General features: G+C 39.5%; 1 protein-coding gene across 5 annotated transcripts in view; it reads left to right on the top strand.

Moving 5' to 3' along the window:
* The window catches only part of prkd3 (protein kinase D3), a 421,243-nt gene that overhangs the window by 194,943 nt on the left and 202,351 nt on the right, over positions 1 to 23,949 (top strand). For 4 of the 5 annotated variants that reach the window (XM_072580535.1, XM_072580534.1, XM_072580537.1 and 1 more), the window contains one exon: positions 10,533 to 10,671. In XM_072580535.1, the coding sequence (XP_072436636.1) occupies positions 10,533 to 10,671 (139 nt within the window). Of the gene's footprint in view, positions 1 to 4,982; positions 4,999 to 10,532; positions 10,672 to 23,949 lie in introns of those variants that run through there. The other variant, XM_072580538.1, reaches the window with a different exon arrangement.

Here is a 23,949-nt window from a genome sequence, read left to right as displayed (position 1 = left end):
TGTGAAGGGTAGAAATAGAATAGGCAGGAGGAACCTGTTTCCCTTAGCAGGCAGTTCAAAAGCCAGGGATCAAAAAGTGGCAGAAGGATTAGATTGGTTGTGAGGAAAATCTTTTTTGAGCAGAGTGTGGTGTGGGTGATTGGAATTTATTGCCTAAGTTGGTGGTGGAGGCAGAGATCCTAATCTCTTTTAAAAGTATCTAAATCTGTACAAGCTGTAGGGCTATGGACTGTGTACAGTAAGACAAGAATTAGAAACTGCATCTGGATATCTTTGGATTGGCATGGACAAGATGGGCCAAAAGGCCCTATTCTGTGCTGTATCATTTCTGTGGTTCTATTTTGTTATGCATATATTAGCTGCCTCATCTTATACATTTAATAGTATGTAGTACTTCAAGACTATTCCATACTCTAATTACTTGCATCACTTTTTTGCTTCTTTTGCACATCACTTTAAATATATGCTTTTTTGTTCTTCTTTACGAGGAGACCACATTCTTTCTGTCTGTTCTGAACAGCCTGCTCATGATTTTGTAAATCCTCTGCCAATCTTCTCTTGTCTAAGGAGAACACTCTCAACTTCTTCAATCTGTCCTCATATTGAAGTTTCTCATATAACAGTTTTGGCACAAATTGAACTTTGAGAGCTTGTGTTCAGACTCCAAGAGTTCTCCATTCTCCAAACACTTGAGGCTTTTAAGATGGAAATTTTGAAATATCTGTTAAACAAACAGATTCGAAGAGCTCATTTCTTGATGTGCAATGTTCTCCATTATAGTAGTTCCCAACTTAAGGTCCCAATTGTGTTCTTTGAAAGGGTCATTAAGTGAAACAAAATTTAGCAAATCATTCGTCTTCTTAAGAATCGATTTATAAATTGAAGTTGGGATCCAAACATATTTCTCCCTTGCTTCCCAGGGAGCCACTCCTCAATCTCTATTACCTGAATGTACAAATAGTAATCATGAATACTTCTAGCCTATGGAATGAGGCCTCAAGCAGGGCAAGAGTCCCTAGACAACTCCTTCATATCAGCATTGTTCTGCTGCTTTGCCGATGGAAATGACAGCATGCAACATGAGCAGTGATGATGTAAAAACATAAATCGCAACGTAAATTGGAAAAACAGACCCTAAAAGAAATGACTTAGACCCAGATTAAGTTGTACAGGACGACGTAAAGTGAGGACTTGCTGTGTTACAAGTCGCTGGTTTGGTGATTGCAAATGGTTCATTTTACATTTCTTTTGCAATTAATGTACACTACTAATTTCAGAGCAGCACCTGAGGTTTTTTGATTTTGTTTAATATTGTTGATAGTTCAAGACAGACACTGTTGGAGTAAAATTTCTGTTCTAAAGAAGAGACATATTGGATTTGATGCTTTAACTCTGTTTCTTTCTCCTCAGTTGCTTTCAGACCTCCTGAGTTACTTTGTTTCTGTTTCAGATGTAGAGCATCTGCAGTATTTTGCTTTTATTGATGGGATACTGTTCATTTGCTGCTTGTGATAAAGACTTCATAAGACACCCCAGTGAAGCAGTAAAACCTGGTATATGCTGCAGAACTGGATGTGGTTTTGAATTTTTCTAAAATAGGTATTTGCTGAGTCACTGTGTTAACCTATGTAAAGTGGGGCTGTAATGGATGATGATTGAGAGGCATTGAGTAACTGTGTAATTCTGCGTCAAAACAGTTTTGAAAGTGCGCATGGATTATATAATTTTAAGGACTTACAAAACACTATAGTCTGATTAAATGTGCAGTAGGAAAATTGTACTTTAAGGACCTTTATAAGCTAAAGCCATGCGTTTTATTCTTCCCTGATGTTTCTACAGGGTGCTACTGGAAGCACTGTGCTGTTTAGTGAGAAGTAGGATTTGTATTTCAAGCTCTTAACCTCATATCTATATAATCTTGTGTTATCCTGATAATATGCAGAGCAGAGTCCCAGATGTTTTACTCCAAAGGGAAATAAATATTGGAGATAGATTATACACCTCCTAGAGTCCAGTTTCAGAACTACATTGAATGATGCCCAAAGGATTTTTTTTTGCTTGTGCACACAATACAGAGTTGAGTCTAGCTGAAGGAAACAAATGAGGAATCGAAAAAAAATTGAATCCTTTAGATCACGAAACTTCTCCTCCTTTAAAAAAGATTGCCCAAATGGATAGAAAGTTGTTTTCTTGGGTCCCTAAAGAAGACCTTGCCAAAAAATACATTGGAAGCATTTCTGACTCCATTGATAAGCTAATTTGTTTGTTTGTTTGTAGTTTTATTCGTTCCTGAATTGTAGATTCTTTATATTAATGATTAAGGTTGGAACCTGTTTTGGATTCAAATTACTTGAGTATATTAGTGACAGTCCTACAAAGTAAGGGCCTAAATAATATTTTAAAAACAGATGTATACCATAAAAAGTAAGAGTTTTGTCCTTACTGAACTGAATTTCTACATGAAATGAGATGGTAATGAAATATGATAGGTTTCCTGTATGTTGTACCATAGTGTATTAAAATGTTGGTTTCACAAACATGTCATGTACAAACATAGTTGCTTCTGCTTTCATGAGCATTTCTCCAACGCGAATTGGCTATAATGTGACTGAAGACTTTAGAGCATTATTTACAGAATGCAAATTTTCCTTATCTGTATTGGCATGATTCCTGTCCCGTTGGTTTAAATGATGCTGCTATTATGCGATTTTCTTATAATGTGGGATCGCATGGGAACGGAACTATCATATGCTATATCAGTCTATATGCTATAGAGTGTAAGGAGCAGGAGTAGGACATTTTTACCTCTTCAGCCTGCTCTGCCTTTAAAGATGATCATGGCTGATCTGATTGTAACCTCAAATCCACGTTCCCATCTACCTCGATAACATTTTAAACAGTGATTCCCAGTTGTAGATTCTGCCTTAAAAGGAAACCTCCTTTCCACATCCATTCCAGATCTATTAGGATCTTGTATGTTTTGACCAGTCACCACCTACTCTTCTAAACTCAAGTGGATACAATGCGAAAATATCCAACCTTTCCCCATAGGACAACCCATTATGTCTGAGCTCAATGCAATTTATTGATGAGTCTTTTGGCGTGAAGCACGATTAAAGTTGAGCAAGTATGTTTTTAAACTGTATCTATTCAGCTGACGCAAACAGGAGGAACTTGATTAGGTAGTTCAGTCACTTAAGCCTGTTCCACCACCCATGACTGATCAATCTACCTGTTCAAGTATAATCTCCTCCATGTCGACAGTCTACAGTTTTCCAAGGACATGACATATCACTGACTCTACCCTTTTGGACACTCTCAATTCCTTCTCCTCATCATTAACGTTGATGCCTTAAGTCATTTTGGAATTCTGTTCCTAAATGCCCTTGAAATTACTCATTAAAGCGAACCACTTTGACCACACTATTAATCACCCATCCTTCCTTAGCTCAGTCTTTAGATCTATTTTTGTTTGATTATACTCTTGTGAAGCACCTTGGATATTTTACTATGTTAAAGTTATTGCGTAAAAATTCAGGTTTTTGTTGTGATCTTCTCAAATATTTAATTGGATTAGTTAGACATGATCTGCCTTTTCCCAAATACCTAATCCCTTAGATTATTTTACACTTCAAATGTTCATTCATTTTATACACGAGTAATAGGTTACAGTTTCCTGCTGTGCAACTAATTCTGATTGTAGTAACCTTATTGCACATTTTAAAATGTAACAAAATGTAACGTGAGCACAAGTAAATTTAAGACCAGGACCAAGGTATTTGGCTCCCAGGTCCTGCTCTACCATTTCATAATCTCATAGCTGACCGCGAATCCACATTCCTGCTCCCGCCATATCCCTCAACTCCCTTGTTGATCAAAAACTAACAGCCCTCTTGTGGCACAATAGTAGTGTCCCTACCCCAGGACCAGGAGATTCAAGTTCAAGTACCACCTACTCCAGAGATGTGTAATAATATTTCAGCAGGTTGATGGGGAAAATAAAGGTTGAATAATAAAAAAATTAAATATATTCAGCAACCCAGTCTCCATTGCTCTCCATTGAAGAGTATTTCAAACACTAATGATTCTAGAGGAAAAAAAAACACTTCCCTGTGGTCTTAAATGGAAACCCAATTTTTAAAATGTGTCCCCTAGTTTTAGGCTGCATAACAAGGGAAAATATCATTTTAGAATCCACCCTATGAAGTTCTCTTCGAATCTGACATGTTTTTGTAAGATTGACTTTCATTCCTCTAAACCCTAATGGGTGTAACCTGTTATTTGATCATTCTTCATACTATATGCCCCTTATCCAGGCATGAGTCAAGTGAACCTTCTCTGAGCTACTTATGTCCTCTCTGAAGTAAGAATGTACATCAATCTGCAGTTTTGATTGCTTTGTGAGCTAGGGTAACCACCACACCCATTTCGCAAAAGAAAATGCTTTCTAGTCTGTCACTATTTAAAGAAATCTTAAACAGTCTTGCAGGTACGTAGTTACGTCCCATGTACACACCACTCTTGTGTTGATATGTAGGGATGTATGGTGTGCTCTTCTTGTAGCAGACTGTATTGCAAATAATCAATTGTTTTTAAAAAGGATAATGTTTGGAAAACTGCTATGGCAACGACTGCAGATCATTTGATCCTCAAGGTCAGAATTGTTTGTCTAATCCTATTTTGCAGTGATAAGCAGGGAAGTCCTAGTACTCCTGCAGAATAGGAAGTGACTTTGTATTTATGCTGGTCATATCCTGGAAAAACTGGGCTGCTTTGTATGTTTTGCAATTTCTTAACTAGCGGATGTTTGTTTTCTTTCGGTCACATTTGAAATTTATTTGTATAATAATTGGACCAGTTATTGTGTGAATTTTGTCCTTAGATGATCCATGCTGTCATTTTACACATTATCATTCATCCTCAAATTTTTCCAGGGAAATTACGAAAGCATAAAGTATTCAGAACTGGGACGTGGAATCAGGAGTTACCAGAAAGACAGTAAGCTGTAGTAATTTTTAAGGGGGTGAGGTCAGTTTGAATTAAGACTTTACTTTAGGAAATCAATGAAGATTGACCTTGGGGATTGAACACATCGAAACTTGAGCTTTGGTTTTGAGAGGTGAGTGGGAGTCGGTGCCAATATAATTTAATAGATGGAGTTCATGTTTCACTTTATGGTTTTGAAATGAGAGGATGACCTTGACATTGCTGGTGTTGGATAGGAATAGGTCACTGTGCTGAGGCACTCTTCAACCGTTATAATCCAAGGAAAAGTTTATTATTTCTTCAGTGAATAGAAGTTTATAAAATCATGAGAGGCGCAGGTGAGCTAAATAGCCAAGGTCTTTTCCCTACGGTGGGGGAGTCCAGAATTAGAGGATATAGATTTAGAGTGAGAGGGGAAAGATTTGAAAGGGTTCTAAGGGGTAACATTTTCATGCAGAGGGTGGTGCGTGCACAGAATGAGTGGCCGGAGGAAATGGTGGATGCTAGTACAATTACAACATTTAAGTCATCTGGATTAGTTATATGAATAGGAAGGGTTTCGAGGGATATGGGCCAAGTGTTGGCAAATGCGGACTAGATTAATTTAGGATATTTGATTGGCATGGTCGTGTTGAACCATAGGGTCTCTTTCCAGGCTGTACATCTCTATGACTCTGTCAGTCATTCAATAGCCTTACCATCATTGAATCCACCCACAGTCAACAACTTGAGGGCTAACATTCACAAGAAACTGAACTGGATTAACCTTCTAAATGCTGTGGTGAGTAGAGCAGGGGGGTAGGAGAAGTAACTCACTTCATGACCCCTTTGTGTGCTTGTCTACCATCTTCAAGGTACAGGTCAGTGGTGTGATGGAATAATCCAGTGCTTGTGTGCATGAGTGAAGCTGTAGAAGCTTGATGCCATCCAGATCAAAGCTGCCTGCTTGATTGGCAGCACATCCATAAACATTCATTCCCTTCTCCCCCACCAGTGTATGCCATTTACCAAGATACACGACAGAAATTTGCCAAGGTTTATTAGACAACACTTTCTAAACACACAATCTTTATCATCTAGAGGATCAAAGACAGCAGATATGTAGGAACACCACCATTTACAAATTCCCCTCTAAACACTCACCATCCAAACTAGAAAATACATCATCATTCCCTTAATGTCACTGGGTCTAAAATCCTGGAATTCCTTCTCTAACAGCATTGTGAATGTACCCAACACTGAATGCACTGCGATGATTCAAGAAGACAGCTCACCACCACCACCACCACCTCAAGGGCAGCTACAGATGGAAAGTAAAGGTTGGCTCAGCAGATGAAGCTCGCACCCTGTGGCTGAATTTTTTTTAAATTTTGATTTTGTGTTACCTTCATTTCTGAATAAAATGTAGTAACAATCTTCAACTCTTTGATTTGCATTAAATCAAATGAATGGTTATTTATAATAAGGCTCCTTTTTTTTGTATTTAATAATGGGTTATCCAACCAACAAATAACACTACTTTGCGTTATAATCTTGCAATAAGGTTTGCTTGTAAGTTTGCATGCATCATTAACATGGCATTTGGGTTTCATTTGGAATTGGTAGATGGTGTAGTGCAACTTCTGAAATTGAAAGTGTTTCAAATGCTTCTTAATCAGGATGTGGGTTTGCTTGCTGAGCTGGAAGGTTTGCTTTCAGACATTTCGTCACCATACTAGGTAACATCTTCTTCAGTGAGCCTCTGAATGAAGCACTGGTGATGTAGCCCGCTTTCTATTTATATGTTTGAGTTTCCTTGGATTGGTCATGTAATTTCCTGCAGTGGCATCATCTCCTATGGTGATGTCATTTCCTGTCATCCTTCTCAGGGTTTGGTAAAAGGGATCCAAGTGAATGTGTTTGTTGATAGAGTTCCGGTTGGACACAAAGCACATTGACTTGGATCCCATTTAACACACCCTGAGAAAGAGAACAGGAAATGATGTCATCATGGCAGAAACGTCTGAAAACTAACCTTCCAGCTCAGCAAGCAAACCCACATCCAGAGCCTCAACCTGATCTACAAATCTTCTCAAAACTTATATATATATCTCTCAAAAAAAATCACAAGAGAAAGAACTTAGAGTACATTGAAAAGTTCTTGATTTATAATATGTTCTAGAGACGGCACAGTGATTATCACTGCTGTTTCACAGTACAGGGATTCCAGCCTTTGGCGACCGTTTGGAATTTACACAATTTCCTTGTATTTGCTTGGATTTCTGCTGAGGTGTCTCGTTTCCTCCCTTAGTCCAAAGATGTACAGCATAGGTGAATTGGTGATGCTAAGTTGTCCTGTATTGTCCACTGATGTGCAGGCTAGGTGGGTGAGGTAAGGTAAATGCCAGGTAATGGGAATAGAGTGGAGGTGAGTGAGTGTCTAGGTGAGATGCTTTTTTGAAAGTTAGTGCAGCCTCAATGGACTGAATGGCTTCTATCTGCACTGTAGGATTCTGTGATTCAATGAAAGCAATCATTTTAGAGCTTGTGTTTTTGCATATGATTCAGCAATTCCCGAAAGGTTAAGGTTTTATAATTTATTCCACACGCAATTTAAATATTAGCACTAAAGAAGTAGCAACTCTGTACTGTGCCACGTATAGTATCTTGTCAGTGCTAGAATGAAGCCTCCTGTTTTGTTGCCAAATTTAATGCATCCACAGGTTTTTATCTGTTCCAATAGTTTGACACATATTGAACAAATATGGCACTTCAGTGAAATTGCATATGAAATAAGTGTAATTTATTGATTTTGTTGATGGTAGACTATGACAATATCAAATCAGCTATTTGTTGAAATTTTATTGAAAATTGAAGTGCGAGAGAGACAGCAATCTAAGCTAATACATTCGAAAACAGTGTTATTTGGGTTTTTTCCTCATGCATGATGTCTGACAATATTGAGCTTGATGTATGTATATACCAGCAAGCCCAGTGAGAAGTGAGAACCATTACGTCAGGCTCACTGTTCTATATACCACTGAGACTTGCTATTGTCACCTCTCGCAGTGCCACTCTCAGCCTTGCTTTCTTTATTGAACTCCCTAATTCTGTTCAATTCGCTTCCTAGGTCTATACACACAGCACTGCCCCCTCCAGCCACCTGAACTTCAAATGATATGAGCTTTTGTTGACATGGTATATTCTAAGTCTTGCTTTCAATAAATGCATAAAGTAACTACCCTGAAAGAAGAGATGTTAGAGAAGCCAATGGTGTTAAAGACTGAATAGTTCCTGGACCTGAAGCGATGCATATAAGGATATTAAGGAAGCAACTACAGGGATAGTGGAGGGCCTGGTAGTAAACATCCAAGAATCCTTAGGTTTTGGAAAAGTCCCAGAGGATTGGAAAACTGCCCCTGTTTTACCTTTAACTCAAAAAAGGAAGGAGTCAAGAAAATCGATAACTACAGGCCAGATAGCTTAATGTCTGTTATTGGGAAAATGTTAAGAGTCTTAAGGGAAGTAATATGTAATATAGAAAATTAGCTAACTAATGAGAGTTAGAAGTGGGGGCATTTCAGAATGTCAACTTGTAACAAGTGGAGTGCCACAGGGACAGTATTGGGACCACAATAATTTTGCAATATATATTATTGACTTGGATGAGGGAAGTGAACATACTGCAGCTGCATTTGCAGATGACAAAATTAGGTGGGAAGGCAAGTGATGAAGATGACACAGAGTGCAGAACGATGTAGACAGCTTAAGTGAGGGGATAAAACTTTGGCAAATGGAATCTCATGGGAAATGTGTTTCTGTATTTTAACAGGAAGAACAGAGGAGCTGAATAAATAGACTACAAAAAGTTACAGCATAAAAGTTTGGCAATCCTCATTCATCAATCACAAAAAGCTAGTGGCAAAGTTCAGTGGGTGATAGGAAAGTGCATTGGAACATTGGAGTGTAGATGTAGGGAGGTTTTGCTAAAATGATACAAGGCATTTGTCAGACCAAAACTGGAATACTGTGAATAGTTTTAGGCCCTTTGCCTAAGGAAAACTATACTGACGTTGGAGACAGTCCTGAGAAGGTTCGTGAGGCTGTTGACTAGATATAGAGGGCCTGTCTAATGGGGAAAGATTGACGAGGATAGGTCTGTACTCATTGGAACTTAGAAGAATGAGAGACAACCTTATTAAACCACACAAGACTCTGAGAGGGCTTGGCAGTGTATATGGAGAGAGGTTGTTTCCCCTTATTGGAAAGACAAGGATCAGAGGGCATTATCTGAGTAAAGGGTTGCTCAATAAGACAGAATTGGGAGGATTTTTATTCTACGAGGGTAGTGAATCTATGGACGACTTTACCACAGATGGCTGTCAAGGCTGTGATATTAACTGTTTTCAGGGCTGAGATAGATAGATGTTTAATCAATAAGGGAACCAAGGTTAAGGGGGAAAAGTAGATTTGAGGATTGTCTGATCAGCCATGATTTCATTGAAGGACACAGCCAACTTGGGCTAAGTTGCTTGCTTCTGCTTCTATATCTTTTTTGTCATGCAAAATTCCACCTCCAAGTTGGTGAATTTGAAATCTTCACCCTCATTTCTAAGTTTCATATGTCCTCCTACTGTTTCCTATTACTATGCATCCTCGTTCAAAAGTCGCATCAACTCTAACCAGGTTCATATTTCCACTTTGTCATTAGTGAAAGACCCTTTCTGTCTTCTGGCCCAAGTGTTAGTACATTGTCTGTAAATTAATTTGAAGCTTTCTAACTTCAGCTCCACCATAACCAATTTTTACTTTGGTCACATCTCTTAATTATCACATTGATTATTGTTGGTTGCTCCTCTGAGATATGTTGAAATACTTAACTGTTGTGACTGTGCTATACAAATGCTTGTTGTTTGTAAAAATGTTATGTAACATTCAATGTCTAAAAAGATATTTCAAAGTTGTGCATTTTTGTGGCCCCTTTCAGTCCTTTGGATGCTCAAATCTATAGGCCATTTTATGATTTTTTTTCACTTGGTAGATGTATGTAACTAGAGGAAAACATATTTGTTATTTTTTCTAGTTGAAAGGAAATTACCTGGTAGTAAATAATGAGGATTTGAGGCATAAGTCAACACGAGTATGATTATTTTTGCTGCAAAATTATCTTCTGCCTCTGAGATTGTCGGTGCAAAATGGACATGGTTTCACATGTGGTAACTAAGAATTCAATTGCAATTTTACATCACTTGGCAAACCAGAACATTTCAGCAAAATGTGTCCAAAATCTCAATGTATATCTTAAAATACTAGAATTTCAGATTTTATTAACATATCAATGTAATCCAGGTATATTTTGATGTGCATATAAATCTAACCGTATTGTTATGTTCACCTTTTAATTCAAAGGAAACAGTTTTTTGTGACAGCAATAAAAACAAGGCCATTCTCCATCTCTAGATTTTTTTTAACAGAAATTCTGTATTGTTGAGTCATACTGAAGATAAATTGATTATCAGACTAGGAGATTTTGGCATCTGTAAATATCTAATCTGTTTTTATTTTAGTTCCCAGAATGTGGCTTTTTTGGAATGTATGACAAGATCTTGCTCTTTCGCCATGACCTCAATTCTGAGAACATCCTACAGAGGCTGATATCAGCAGAAGAAATTCATGAAGGGGACTTGATTGAGGTTGTTCTTTCTGGTAGGTAGTCTCACCAACTTATTTTGCTGCAGTGGTGAACTTTGGACTTAAAGTTGCCGTTTGCTTTTAAATTACTCATAGGATTTATACAAGACTTGACATTATCCTTGTGTTTGTTATTTTGCTGAGACGAGGGTTCCATCTTAAAAGAATCTTTACTGTAAGGAGACACTTTATGATGTTTTCCCTGTTGTTAAATGGTAATGTTTCCTGTTATTTATATTTTCCTTGCAGGTTAAATGAATAGAGTTTTTTTTTTGTAGTGGATATTAGTTCTATAAGCAACACAAGTCTAATAATGTTGGGAGTAATTGAGGAAATGCAAGTTTGCTTAGAGTTTAAACAAAGTAAGCTAAATTGAATTTATTTTTTAATGTCATTTATGCTGATACTGTGGTTCTAAGAGGCATATTTTGTCCTGGTTTGTTTTTAATGAGCAAGGTTGAGACAGGCATGTTGAGCAGCCTGCTCAAAGTCAATAAAGTAAACAGCTTTTGAAGCATTTAGTTGTTTTTAAAAGTAGAAGCAGCCTGAATGAATGAGGTAAAACTCCTCGAGAACCAGGATTTCTGGATTTAGCTCTCTGCAGTTGCTGGAGTAGTGAAACTGGATGTGGAAGTTGTTATTTCTCTCTCTGGTACAGCTAAAAGTTGATATATTTACTAATATATTTTGAGGGGTTTGGTCTCGTCCGTAGCACACATTTAGAGTTTTTTTTTCTTAACTGTAACCCCAATGTTTGTTAGATTGGGTTGATTTTGATTGCTTTTAACTGGACTGATTTTAGCAATAATGGCTATTTAAGAAATAATTTCCAGTATAGATTAGTTTTTGGACCCTCTGCAGAATAAATTGCAAAACCCTATTATGAGCTTTTCACTGATGTGGTCAGTATTTGAGATTGGAATATGAAAAATTTGAATAGCTTCTTCTATGCTGTATGACTCCATGAAGTCAGGTTGAGTTGACAGAACACTGTTTGGGAAACCATTCTTTTATTGGAGAGAAAAAAATAGCTTTATAGTCTTCTCATTGTAACAATATTAAATGCAAGTAGCTGATTTCCTTCAACTAATCTTCAGCAATCAAGGTCATTGTTGAGAATGATTTGCCCAAGCACAACTTAGTAAATGCAGTAACTCTCCAAAATGCGAGCATAACTTGGAAACCTTTAGATTTCCATTCAACTCTATGGTGTATGTCTCTGCAGTGATCTATTTTGTATGCATTTAATCCAAGGTTTCTATGGGCAAATGGTTATTAATCATGTTAATCACTTAATCATGACCTGTATTTTTTGCTGAAAATTGTTTTAAGGAAGTTAAATGTAAAAGTTTTTGTTTACTTCTCTTTGTCATTTTGAATTCTTGTTTTTATTCCTGAATTCCTTCAACTAATCTTCTTTTTATCCCTGAATTTGCCAAACTTATTATGAGCATACTCCAAGTGAGGATCCATAAAGCATTGCTGTTCCAGATGGAATATCCCAACCTGTTAGACGCCTGGGTGATGAGGGATGAACCAGCTCCATTTTTGTTAAATTCACCTACCCTCTGGATGTAGATTTGTTCACTGAACTGGAAAGTTCAGTTTCAGACATTTCGTCACCATACTAGGTAATATCAGTGAGCCTCTGGATGAAGCACTGGCAGTATGGCCAGCTTTTTGTTTGTGTTTAGGTTTCCTTGGGTTGGTGATGTCATTTCCTGTGGTGATCATCACCACAGGAAATGACATCGCCATCCCAAGGAAATCTAAACACTTTAATAAAGAGCGGGCCATACCACCAGTGTTTCATCCAGAGGCTCACTGATGATGTTAACTAATATAGTGATGAAACATCTGAAACCAAACCTTCCAGCTCCGCAAGCAAATCTACATCCAGAACGTCAACCTGAGCTACAAATTTTGTGAAAACTCGCTATCACCTACCCTCAGCTGTTTGCAACAAGGTTAATTTAGTAATATTCCTTTCTCCCTAACCCAAATAACCCTGTGTTTTAAAAAGAGCCAATGTTACCAGACTTCCTTGAATTAACAAGGGGTGAGTTTATTAAATACTAAATATGAGAAGAGTTAGTAACACAACATAAGATGCATATAGACTAGAAAGAAGAGGTGAATCCAAAAAGATGAAAGTTTAAAAGCTCTGAATTGATCATGAAGATTGGGTTGTCGAACATTGTGGCTGCTGCAATGAAGGTAACAATAGTGTTGACATTGGTGGGTGAACAATCCACTTCATGACTCTCCATTTTGGATAATCGTGCAATATCTGTAATTCTGATGCATTTCACCTTTGTTGAATTCCAGCTTTAGGATGTGGAGGTGCCAGTGTTGAACTGGGATGGACAAAGTCAGAAATCACACAACACCAAGTTATTGTCCAGGAGTTTTATTTAAAATCACAAGCTTTCAGAGCACTGCTCCTTTATCAGGTGAAGTCAGGTGCAGCATTCAGGATGAAAGAGTCTTTTTGTTGTTCAGTTTCTTTTTTAACTTTTTTAGCAGCATTATAGGGGGTCTTCACTTGCTTCAATGGTAACTAGGGGGAAATTCTTTGACCATGACTGCATGCTAATGCAAACCCACCCTGGTACATACAAGGGCATTCAGTCCCACTAATCCATTCCAGTGTTATATCTGGCTTTTTAATCTCTTTCCCTGTGCATTCTTGAAAGGGAAAACAAATATGCCTGTAGTTTGGGACATAATCCAAAGGAGGTAGTTTTCTGTTGCATAGGATGTTGTCAGCTCTTCATTATCTCTGTAGTCACAGGAGATTACAGTCCAGTCTGTTTGAAATTTCTTTGACATCTTTTAAATGTTGCAACCCAAGTTCAACACACAGTCCCATTTTTTGCAACTTGCAGTTATGGCCTCTCCAGCAATGCTCTCTTAAAAAAACACATTTCAGAATTAAGAGTTAAGAATGTCCATAATACTGTGGGATTCTGACCTGTTGTCGCAACAAAATTGTAGTTATTTCTTTGTGAGAGTACATTGTCCTCTGTCCTATGTCTGACTGAATATTTGGGGCATATGCTGCTTTTGGTTTGAATAGTTTCATTACTGAAATTAGCTTGCTGTGCTGTCTAGCCAACTCCTAGTCACATAGACTGAAGTTGAAAAACTGATGCTGCTTAACTGGTTGTCTAGAAGAACTATGAAATCAACAAAGGGGCTAGAAGCAACACATAAAGCACTAAGTTTTTCCAGTGTTCTAAATAATCAGATATAACTAAAAGTGCATTTAAGATAGGGGTGGAGGATAATAGAAAGAAAGAGGAAGACCGTGATATTACCCACCTAACTGTAGTGGCATTTTACATCTTCCCTGCATAAGTATGATAACCTTTTACCTTAGCCTGCTGGACACACTTTCCTCATTCCTGAAGAAGGGCTGATGCCCGAAACGTCGATTCTCCTGTTCCTTGGATGCTGCCTGACCTGCTGCGCTTTTCCAGCAACACATTTTCAGCTAAGTATGATAACCCCAACTTAACTAATGTTTACTAGCCATTAAGTCATGCATGGTAGCTACTGAATTTTGGAACAAAAAAGAACAGCAAGGAAGGAAAAGAGGAGGGGGTGTAGCATTGCTAATCAAAAAGTGCAGCACAGCTACAGAAACGAAGGTTGTCGTAGAAGGTTTGTCGACTGATTCAGTATGGGTGGAAGTTAGGAACAGCAAGAGAGCAGTAACCTCATAGGGGGTCTGTAGAAGACCTCCAAATAGCAGTAGGGAGATCAAATAACTCATAGGCTGGCAGATTTTGGAAAATTGCAGATGTAGCAGGGTTGTTGTTATGGGTGACTTCAACTTTCTAATATTGATTGAACCTTCTTACTGCAGATGGTTTGGATGGAGCCGTTTTTGTCAGGTGTGTTCAGGAAGTTATCCTTACTCAGTATGTTGACAGGCCGACAAGGAGAGAGGCCATTTCGGATTTGGTGCTCAGCTATGAACCAGGACAGGTGTCAGATCTTGCAGTGGGCGAACACTTTACCACAGCCATGGAGAGGGGAAGGAGCAGTTACCATGGGAAAACATTTAATTGGGAAAAAGGAAATTATGATATCAGACAGGAGTTGGGAAGTATAGATTGGGTGCAATTGTTCCACAGAAAGGGCGCAACAGGCATGTGGAGACTGTTAAGGAACAGTTATGAGTGATTCATAAATTTGTTCCTCTGAGACAGGCAAGAAGGGGTAAGATTAAAGAGTCTTGGATGGGGAGAACAGAGGAGCTTCTAGTGAAAAGGAAGAAGGCAGTTTATGGAAGGTGGAGGAAGCAAGGGTCTAGCATAGCTTTAGAGGATTACAGGCTTGCTAGGAAGGAACTCAAAAATGGACTGAGGAGAGCCAGGAGGGGACATGAAAAAGGCTTGCCAGGAAGGATTAGAGAGAACTCAAAGGCATTTTACTTTTACATGAGGAACAAGTGAATGATCAGGGAGAAGGTCGGGTCGGTCAGGGATAATGTAGGGAACTTGTGCATGGAGTTTGAGCAGCTAGGGGAAGCCCTAAATGGGTTTTTTGCTTCAGCTTTCACCTAAGGAAAGGGACCTTGTTGTGAATGAGAACTTTTGAGGAGTGGGGAAACAGGCTTGAACAGATTGTGTTTGAGGAAGTTGATGTGCAGATATTTTGGCCCCAGCTATGCCCGTCTCTTTGGCTATGTAGAACAGTCGATCTTCCGTAATTACACCGGCACCACTCCCCACCTCTTCCTCCGCTACATTGATGACTGCATTGGCGCCACCTCGTACTCCCGCGAGGAGGTTGAGCAATTCATCAACTTCACCAACACATTCCACCCATACCTTAAATTTACCTGGACTATCTCTGACACCTCCCTCCCCTTCCTGGACCTCTCCATCTCCATTAATGATGACCGACTTGACACTGACATTTTTTACAAACCCACCGATTCCCACAGCTACCTGGATTACACCTCTTCCCACCCTACCTCTTGCAAGAATGCCATCCCATATTCCCAATTCCTCTGCCTCCGCCCAAGAGGACCAGTTCCACCATAGAGCATACCAGATGGCCTCCTTCTTTAGAGACCGTAATTCCCCTTCCCACGTGGCTAAAGATGCCCTCCAACGCATCGCGTCTACATCCCGCACCTCTGCCCTCAGACCCCACCCCTCCAACCGTAACAAGGAAAGAACGCCACTGGTGCTCACCTTCCACCCTACCGACCTTCGCATAAACCAAATCATCCGCTGACATTTCCGCCACTTCCAAAAAGACCCCACCACCAGGGATATATTTCCCTTCCCACCCCTTTCCGCCTTCTGCAAAGACCTTCCCTCCATGACTACCTGGTCAGGTCCACGCCCCCCTTCAACCCACCCTCCCATCCTGGCACCTTCCCCTGCCACCACAGGAATTGCAAAACCTGCACCCACACCTCCTCCCTCACCTTCATCCAAGGCCCTAAAGGAGCCTTCCACATCCATCAAAGTTTTACCTGCACATCCACCAATATCATTTATTGTATCCGTTGCTCCCGATGCGGTCTCCTCTGCATTGGGGAGACTGGATGCCTCCTAGCAGAGCGCTTTAGGGAACATCTCTGGGACACCCGCACCATTCAACCACACCGCCCCGTGTCCCAACATTTCAACTCCCCCTCCCACTCTGCCGAGGACATGGAGGTCCTGGGCCTCCTTCGCCACTCCCTCACCACCAGATGCCTGGAGGAAGAACGCCTCATCTTCCACCTCGGAACACTTCAACCCCAGGGCATCAATGTGGACTTCAACAGTTTCCTCATTTCCCCTTCCCCACCTCACCCTAATTCCAACCTTCCAGCTCAGGACTGTCCCCATGACTTGTCCTACCTGCCTATCTCCTTTTCCACCTATCCACTTCACCTTCTCCTCCCTGACCTATCACCTTCATCCCCTCCCCCACTCACCTGTTGTACTCTATGCTACTTTCTCCCCACCCCCACCCTCCTCTAGCTTATCTCTCCACCCTTCAGGCTCTCTGCCTTTATTCCTGATGAAGGGCTTTTGCCCGAAACGTTGATTTTTACTGCTCCTTGGATGCTGCCTGAACTGCTGTGCTCTTCCAGCACCACTAACCAAGTATTTTGATTTGTCTGTATGTGCACCCATCCTGAAAGGGGAAATCCTTACCCTATCATCCCTCAAAGACCAAATGAAATTAGGATTTCTTTGTCTAACCATTTATTCATGTATGTATGGGAAGCGCACTCATTAAAAATGGTGCAAAAATCTCCAATTTTATATAAAATGATGGTTTTATACTATTTTTACATGTAAGCTTTTTTCCAATCAAAAGATTACACATTTACACATCACTAACCATTGGTGTTCATTCTACTCTACATTGCAAGTCAGTACACTTGACTATATTATTTAATCATATTCAAATCTATTTACATCTTCACATCTAATTGTATGTACATACTTTGCGATTATTGAAGCTTTTTACCAAGCTTTGAACCCCTTTTGCCAAATTTCCATTGGCATGCAAAAGAAATGTTGCTTTAACTTTTCCCTTTAAGGTTTAAGGAAACATGGTGGAATTAATGTGTTGCAGCCACTAAGAATTTCAGCTGGCAGTGGACAGGAATTAAACACAGGACTATCAATGCTTTATGACGAGACAACCATTCATCAAAACAAGAACAAAGTGCTGGAGCAACACACCGTGTCTGGCAATATCTGACATCCTGCTGTACCACTGTTGTTAATTGTTCAACCTTGGCAACATTTCTGCACTTCAGTGTCAGTCCTGTGCCATGCATTATTAGATTTTCCTAAACATTTCATTGGAAAAGAGTAGGACATTCAGCCTGGTGAGCTTGTTGCACTATCTAATATAGTTGTGGCTGGTGTGGGCTGATGGAACACTTGAAACTATTTGACCTATGTTATACTGATAATCCTTTCTGCAATTGATAAACAATCTCGACTTTAAACATTCTTAAATACTGAACTTCCACAGTCCTCGATGATCATTGGAAAGTTCCAATGCTTTGCAACCTTTGAGCATTAAAAAAAGTTCTCTTCATCTTGGTCCCAAATGGCATCTCCCTGATTCTAGGTTCCCCAGACAGGATGAAACATCTTTCTTACATCTATCCTTTTTGAAGTATTTCGTGAATTTCAATTAAATATTTTAAGTTGTGCTCTGTTCAGATCCAACAAAAAATAGCTAATTATTTGCTAGGTTGAGGTAGAGAGAGACACGTCAAATTTCTAGAGAAAACAGCCCAGCTCAATTTAAACTTCCTGATATTTACAACCTATGAATTCTTCATATTGTGTTGGTAAGTCGTTTTGCAGTTCCTCCTATGCTGCTCTTTTTTGTGATAATCTTGGATAACAGAACATTCACCACTTGCGTTTTGCACAATCCCACCACTGTGCCGCCTGACAGTGGAGCAATTCGGTGATAATCATTTTAATCAACCTGGTTGGACATGTTTTGACACACTTCTGTGGCCAGTGGGACTTGAACCTTTGGCACAGAGGTATGGGAGCACACTGCTGACTATAGAAGAGCATTAACAAATTAGTTGTATTGTTGGACAGGACAGCTTTGTAGAGATGGTGAAATACCGACTCAATACAAACAATTGCATTGTCTTCTAAATTTTCTTAGATTTTTGTTCCCACAAAGAAAATGAATACTATAGATAAAAGGAAAAGAACAGATTCAGCTTGATCCCGAAGACAGTATTTTTCTAATTGTTTTTGTATATTTGTGTTGGAGTTTAATTAGCCTCCTTCCCATAACAGCAGAAAATGTAAAAATTGTAATCATAGCATGTACAATTATACTTGTTACATATTGGCTACAGGCACAATACGGAACCTTGTTACTGACCAGTTTACATGGAACCAATTTGTTAGAAAATTTCACAGAAGTCTTCGATGGAACATAAATTGCATAAATTTGTACTTAGAATAACATCAGTTCTGATATATGCATGGAGCACATGCTTGGCTAGGGTTGAAATTATAGTTTTAAGAAAATACTTCCATAGATTATATCATGAAGCAGTTTGACTGGTATATGGCTGGAAACATTTGTACTGAATGAATGAATATTATTCCATGTTAGGGAAAAAGCATTCAGTTTAGTATGTGACATAGTTTTGTTCTCCTGGGGTGAGGGAAATGTGTTATTTGGACAGAATCAAAAGTGGATTTCTTACTCTGTTGAAGGCAGAAAAGTTCAGCAAGTTCAGATGCTCAAACCTATTTGTATTAATTACACAAGACAGCTTGAAGCATAGAAGTGTCATCCTGTTTAGAAGCATATTTAAATGAATTAAATTAGTTGTCTTCATCAAAACAGCTGCATTTATTATGAAAGAAATTGAGCAAAGAAAGGTAGGGATTCTATGCCTCAGTTATACAGGGCAGTTGTGAGACCACATCGCATGTACTTTATTGTTTAGACTCTGTTTAATGAACAATGTAAGTGCATTGAAAACAGTTCACATGACGTTTACAGGATTGACACCTGAAATTAGCAGGTTGTGTTATGAAGAAAGATTGCACAGGTTGGGCTTGTTTTCACCAGAGTTCAACAAAGTAAGGACTGACTAGATTGAAGTTTATAAGATCCTGAATGATTGTGATAAGGTGGATATGAGAAGGATGTTTACTTTATGGATGAGTCCAGAACTTGGTGGCAATGTTTTAAAATTGGTGTTCTGAGGAAGGGTTACCAGGCTCGAAATGTTAACTCTAATTTTTCTTCACAGATGCTGTTAGACCTGCTGAGCTTTTCTTGGAACTTCTGGTTTTGTTTCTTATTTACAGTAACCACAGTTCTTTTGGTTTTAAAATTGGTGGTTTCATTTTTAGGATAGAGATGAGGGAAAATAATTTCTGTCAAAGGCTTATTTAGTTGTGGACCTGTACCTCAGAAGATACTGGAGGTAGAGTCAGTGAATATTTTTAAAGTAGAAGCAAATAGATTCTTGCTCGACAAGGTAATCACAGGCTATTGGGGATACATGGGAATGTGGAATTTGGAACACAGACAGATCAGCCATAATCTTATTGGTGGAACAGGATTGAACTGCCAAATGGCCAACTTCTGCTCCTAATTCATATATTTGTAGGCCCAGGTGGAGGCCAAACTCAAACAGCAGAAAAAGCATGTGAAAACTCTAATATCCCTTGCTCCTGTCTCTGCTTACATCATTTGCCCATCTGTGGCAGGGTATGCAAATCTAGTAATGAAACGTTTCGTCACCACAGGATTGATAAATCTGGAGTGGAAGAAAGTCATCACCTATTCAAATATCTTTCCCTACTACTTAGGCAGTCCTTTGAGACAATTATGTTTTTTTCCCAGAAGAGGCACACTACTCAAATTGCCCAGTATGGTTCATAGACAAACTGGTTCTCCAAGCTTATTAGGGTGCAGCTATGAAAACGTACCTATTGAAACACTCATATTGTACATAAATTTATTTCCCAGTACTTAAATTCCCAGATTTAATGGCAGAATTTATCCTTCCCACTGAATGACTGACTAATTTAGGAACATAATCATTATGTGTGGTAGGGGGTGTGGGGGTGGGGTGGGTAGGTACAGTGGGAGGATGGCCAACTGCCCTGTATCTTCAGCCAGAAACTGAAAGGATCTGGAAATAAGGAAATCCAAGATCAGAAGGACTTGGAACAAGCCAAAGAGATGTCATTGCATTCTTTTGACTGGTGCTGTTGAACTGCTTTCCTGGTATCTTTTCCTCTGCTTGTGTCATCCATATTTGTTTGTTTGCAATCTGTATGTATGTGTGTGTGGTGTTTTAAGAGGGGTTAGAGTTTTAGCTAGTGGTGTTATATGTTGCTAATTCATATCTTTGCTTGCCTGTGATTAATATTTTATTTATTTGCAATAAGTAGAGCTCATGTTAAGCACAGAAAGCTTGTCAATGTTTGCTGTTAACCTCAGTCCATCAGGCACATAAACTGGGGAACTCTGCAATTTTATTAAATCTTTAACTTTTGTGATGATCCCTGGAGCAGTGCAGTTCAAGTGTACACTTTATCAAATGGGTTGTTACACATATATTCTCTGATGTGGTTTTTAAAAAATCTGCTCAATGGATGTAACCATTGCTGGCTAGGTTCCAGTATTTATTGCCCATCCCTATTTGTCCAAGGACAGTTCAGAGTCAGCCACATTGCTGAGGGTCTGGTGTCACATGCAGGCCAGGTAAGGATGGTAGATTTCCTTCCCAAAAGCATATTAGCGAACCAGATGGATTTTTTAATATGACAATTGACAGTGGTTACTTGTTCTCCATTAGACTAGCTTTTTGCTTCCAAATTTTTATTGAATTTAAATTTCAGTAATTGACATTATGGGATTCAGACTAATGTCTTCAGAACATTAGCCTGGGGTTGTGGACTATTGCGGGCTACTGCTAAATTGCTGCCACTCCAGCAAGATGAGAATCTTACTAGTGAGTGGCGAGAGATCTATTTACAGCGATTTCCATACATGTCATTATTATCTAATCTTGCCTCATTGATGTACAGTTTCCCATTCTCTGAGCCTTTGGATAGAAACTAGATGGTGACAATTCCTAACATAAAAGTCAGAGTGAAAGCCAAAACTGGCAACTCCAGCTCGCTGCTTGCTCTTCCAGGACTCCATCTTGGACAACAGTCACCAACTTCTTGGTAAGCTCCATGGGCAGAATTACCTGCATCCCCTGTCCATGGACGCTGACGTAGGGCACACATCAACCTCACTGCATGCTCATGGCACAACTTTGAACCACTTGTAATATAGTTCAATACTTCAATGTTGCACTTTGGAGTACACTGGCATGTATCATTGTAATATTGCTGCCAGGCCATTTTACATGCAGGAACAGTAATACAAGTCGTGGATTGGAATAGAGTGCATCTTGGATCTTCTTGTTTGCTGTCTTAGTGCTCAACAACTTTGTGCCTCCTTGGATCCTCACCGCTTCCCTGCCGTGCCTTTTCATGTTTTTCTCTGTCACTTGGAGCTTAAGGTTTCTCACAGTACTTCTGTCCTGCTTTGCTGTTTAGCGAGAAACTAAATCCAGGCATCCTGTCATGGCTACCAGCAGTCATCAGTTCAGGGGAGTGGACATGTTGCTGTATGGTACAATGCTACATCAATCTCGTATCTACACCCTGTGCCAGTAAAGTCCATGGCAAACCTTCTGCATGTGCTTCAATCAAATGAGCATGACTCAAAATCTAAAGGGAGTAACCCTTCGTGAAACTAAGAGAACAACATTTAGTCAGCAGTTGTGGCATAGTGTCTGATACAAGTCCAGAGGCCTGGACACATTAAGTCAGCTACTTTGGGTGATTGGTGTATGTCACTACAGTCCACAGTCAGTCTTGCGAGTTTAGTGTAATCAGTCTGAGGATTCATGGTTATTCAGTTGGGGTGTTGCACAGAGATCACTTTATCCACTCAACAGATGGAGCAGTTTGTCCAAATCTGCTCGGGATGTGGATCGCATTCAGACCTGAGGGTCAGCTAAATAAGACTGGAGAGGTTTGTCAGAATCACGAAGTGTTGTGGCTGAGAAGGAGGTTGTTCAATCTGTTGTGCCTATACTGACTGTTTAAGGGAGCATCATGATTTAGTGCCCGTGTCTTGCCTCTTTCCCATACCCTTGCACATTTTTTCTATCTAAATGGTCATCTAGTGTCTGCCTGAATGCCTCAGCTGAACCTGTCTCTACCATATTTCCAGGCAGTGCATTTCAGACCTGAATCACTCCATGCGTATATCATATTTGCTTCTTTTGCCATTTGCTTCTTTTGCAATTCGCTTGAAATATATGCCGTCTCATTCTTGATCCTTTTACAAGGATGAACAGATTCTCCCTAACTACTCCATCTAGCCCTCTCCTGATGTTAAAACTTGCAAAGATTTCCTCTTGGCATACTTCTTTCCAAGAAGAACAGTCAAAACCTCTCTGATCTATCTTCATAACTAAAGTTTCTCAATACTGGAACGATTCTTCTGAATCTCTTCTGGATTGTCTGTCCAGTGCATTCACAGCTTTCCAAAAGTCTGGCACCGAGAAATATTTCTGCTGAGCCCTAATAAGTGAGTTATCCAAGTTCAACATCACCTCCTTGCTCTTATAGTATATACTTCTATTAGTAAAACCCATGATAATTGACTGCTCTCTCCATCTGTCCTCCCAGTTTCCGTGAACTCTGCACATGTGCATCAAGATCTTTCTGTTCCTGAAACCTCTTTACATCTTAATTTACATTGTGTGTCCATGTTTTCCTTACCAAAGTGTCTCATCCCATATATCTCTGCATTGAACTTAATCTGCCACCTATCCATCCATGCCACCAACTTGTTTATATCCTTTCAAAGCTGTACATTGAAGCACTGTAAACTGTGAGAACAATGTTTCATATCATCTGCAGACTTTTAATTTGGCCCTTGGTCACCAAATTCTAGATCATTACTGTATACCAAGAAAAGCAAGAATTCCAATATCAAACCCTGGTAAGCTGGAATTCCACGTAACCATGTCAACTGCATTACCCTCATTAACCCTTTCCCTGTCTCTTTAATAAACTCTGGGCCATTGCTGTTGTAGGGAAATTAGAGAAGTCAATGGTGGGGATTGGAGCCAATATGCAGAGAGGAGAAAAATTGTGAACCGGGGAAACTCTATGTATGAATTGGGTGGCCATGAGAAGAGTCAATAATACATTGGAGAACATGGGTTAGTCTTGGAGGGATGGAAGTTCAGAAGTGCTTACAACCACCCTGACTTTGATGGCAGGGGTTAGCATCACACAGTGCTGTTGCTAAGCTGTAGGGTCGTGGGTCGGAGAGTAATGTTAGAAAATAACGTAATTCAGATGTGAATAGAGGACCGTGTAAGCTTATTACTGATGGGCATGATCAAGTACACGAGAAGAAAGAAACATAGAGATTTTGGAGACTGCTTGCTTACCAGGCTGAGCTTGTGAGTGATTGCACCAAGCATGGACCTAAATTGCCTTCCACACTCATATGAATCACAAATTTGCACTGGAAGTAGAAAATGCCTGCGACTGCCCCCAGAGTGGGTGGATTAAGTGTTTTTTTTTCTGAGCAATTGCATTAGTCATGAACTTTCACATTACAGATTGAAGCACCTGTCCAATTGTGTACAATATAAATCCTGGTAGCAAGCAATCTCGGCCATGTCATTGGTCAGTGTAGGTTGAAGATAGTCATATCTGTCAAGCAGAAGTAATC

The sequence above is a fragment of the Chiloscyllium punctatum genome, chromosome 11 (assembly GCF_047496795.1).
Source record: "Chiloscyllium punctatum isolate Juve2018m chromosome 11, sChiPun1.3, whole genome shotgun sequence".
NCBI lineage: Eukaryota > Metazoa > Chordata > Chondrichthyes > Orectolobiformes > Hemiscylliidae > Chiloscyllium > Chiloscyllium punctatum.
This window is presented reverse-complemented; position numbering and strand designations above follow the sequence as displayed.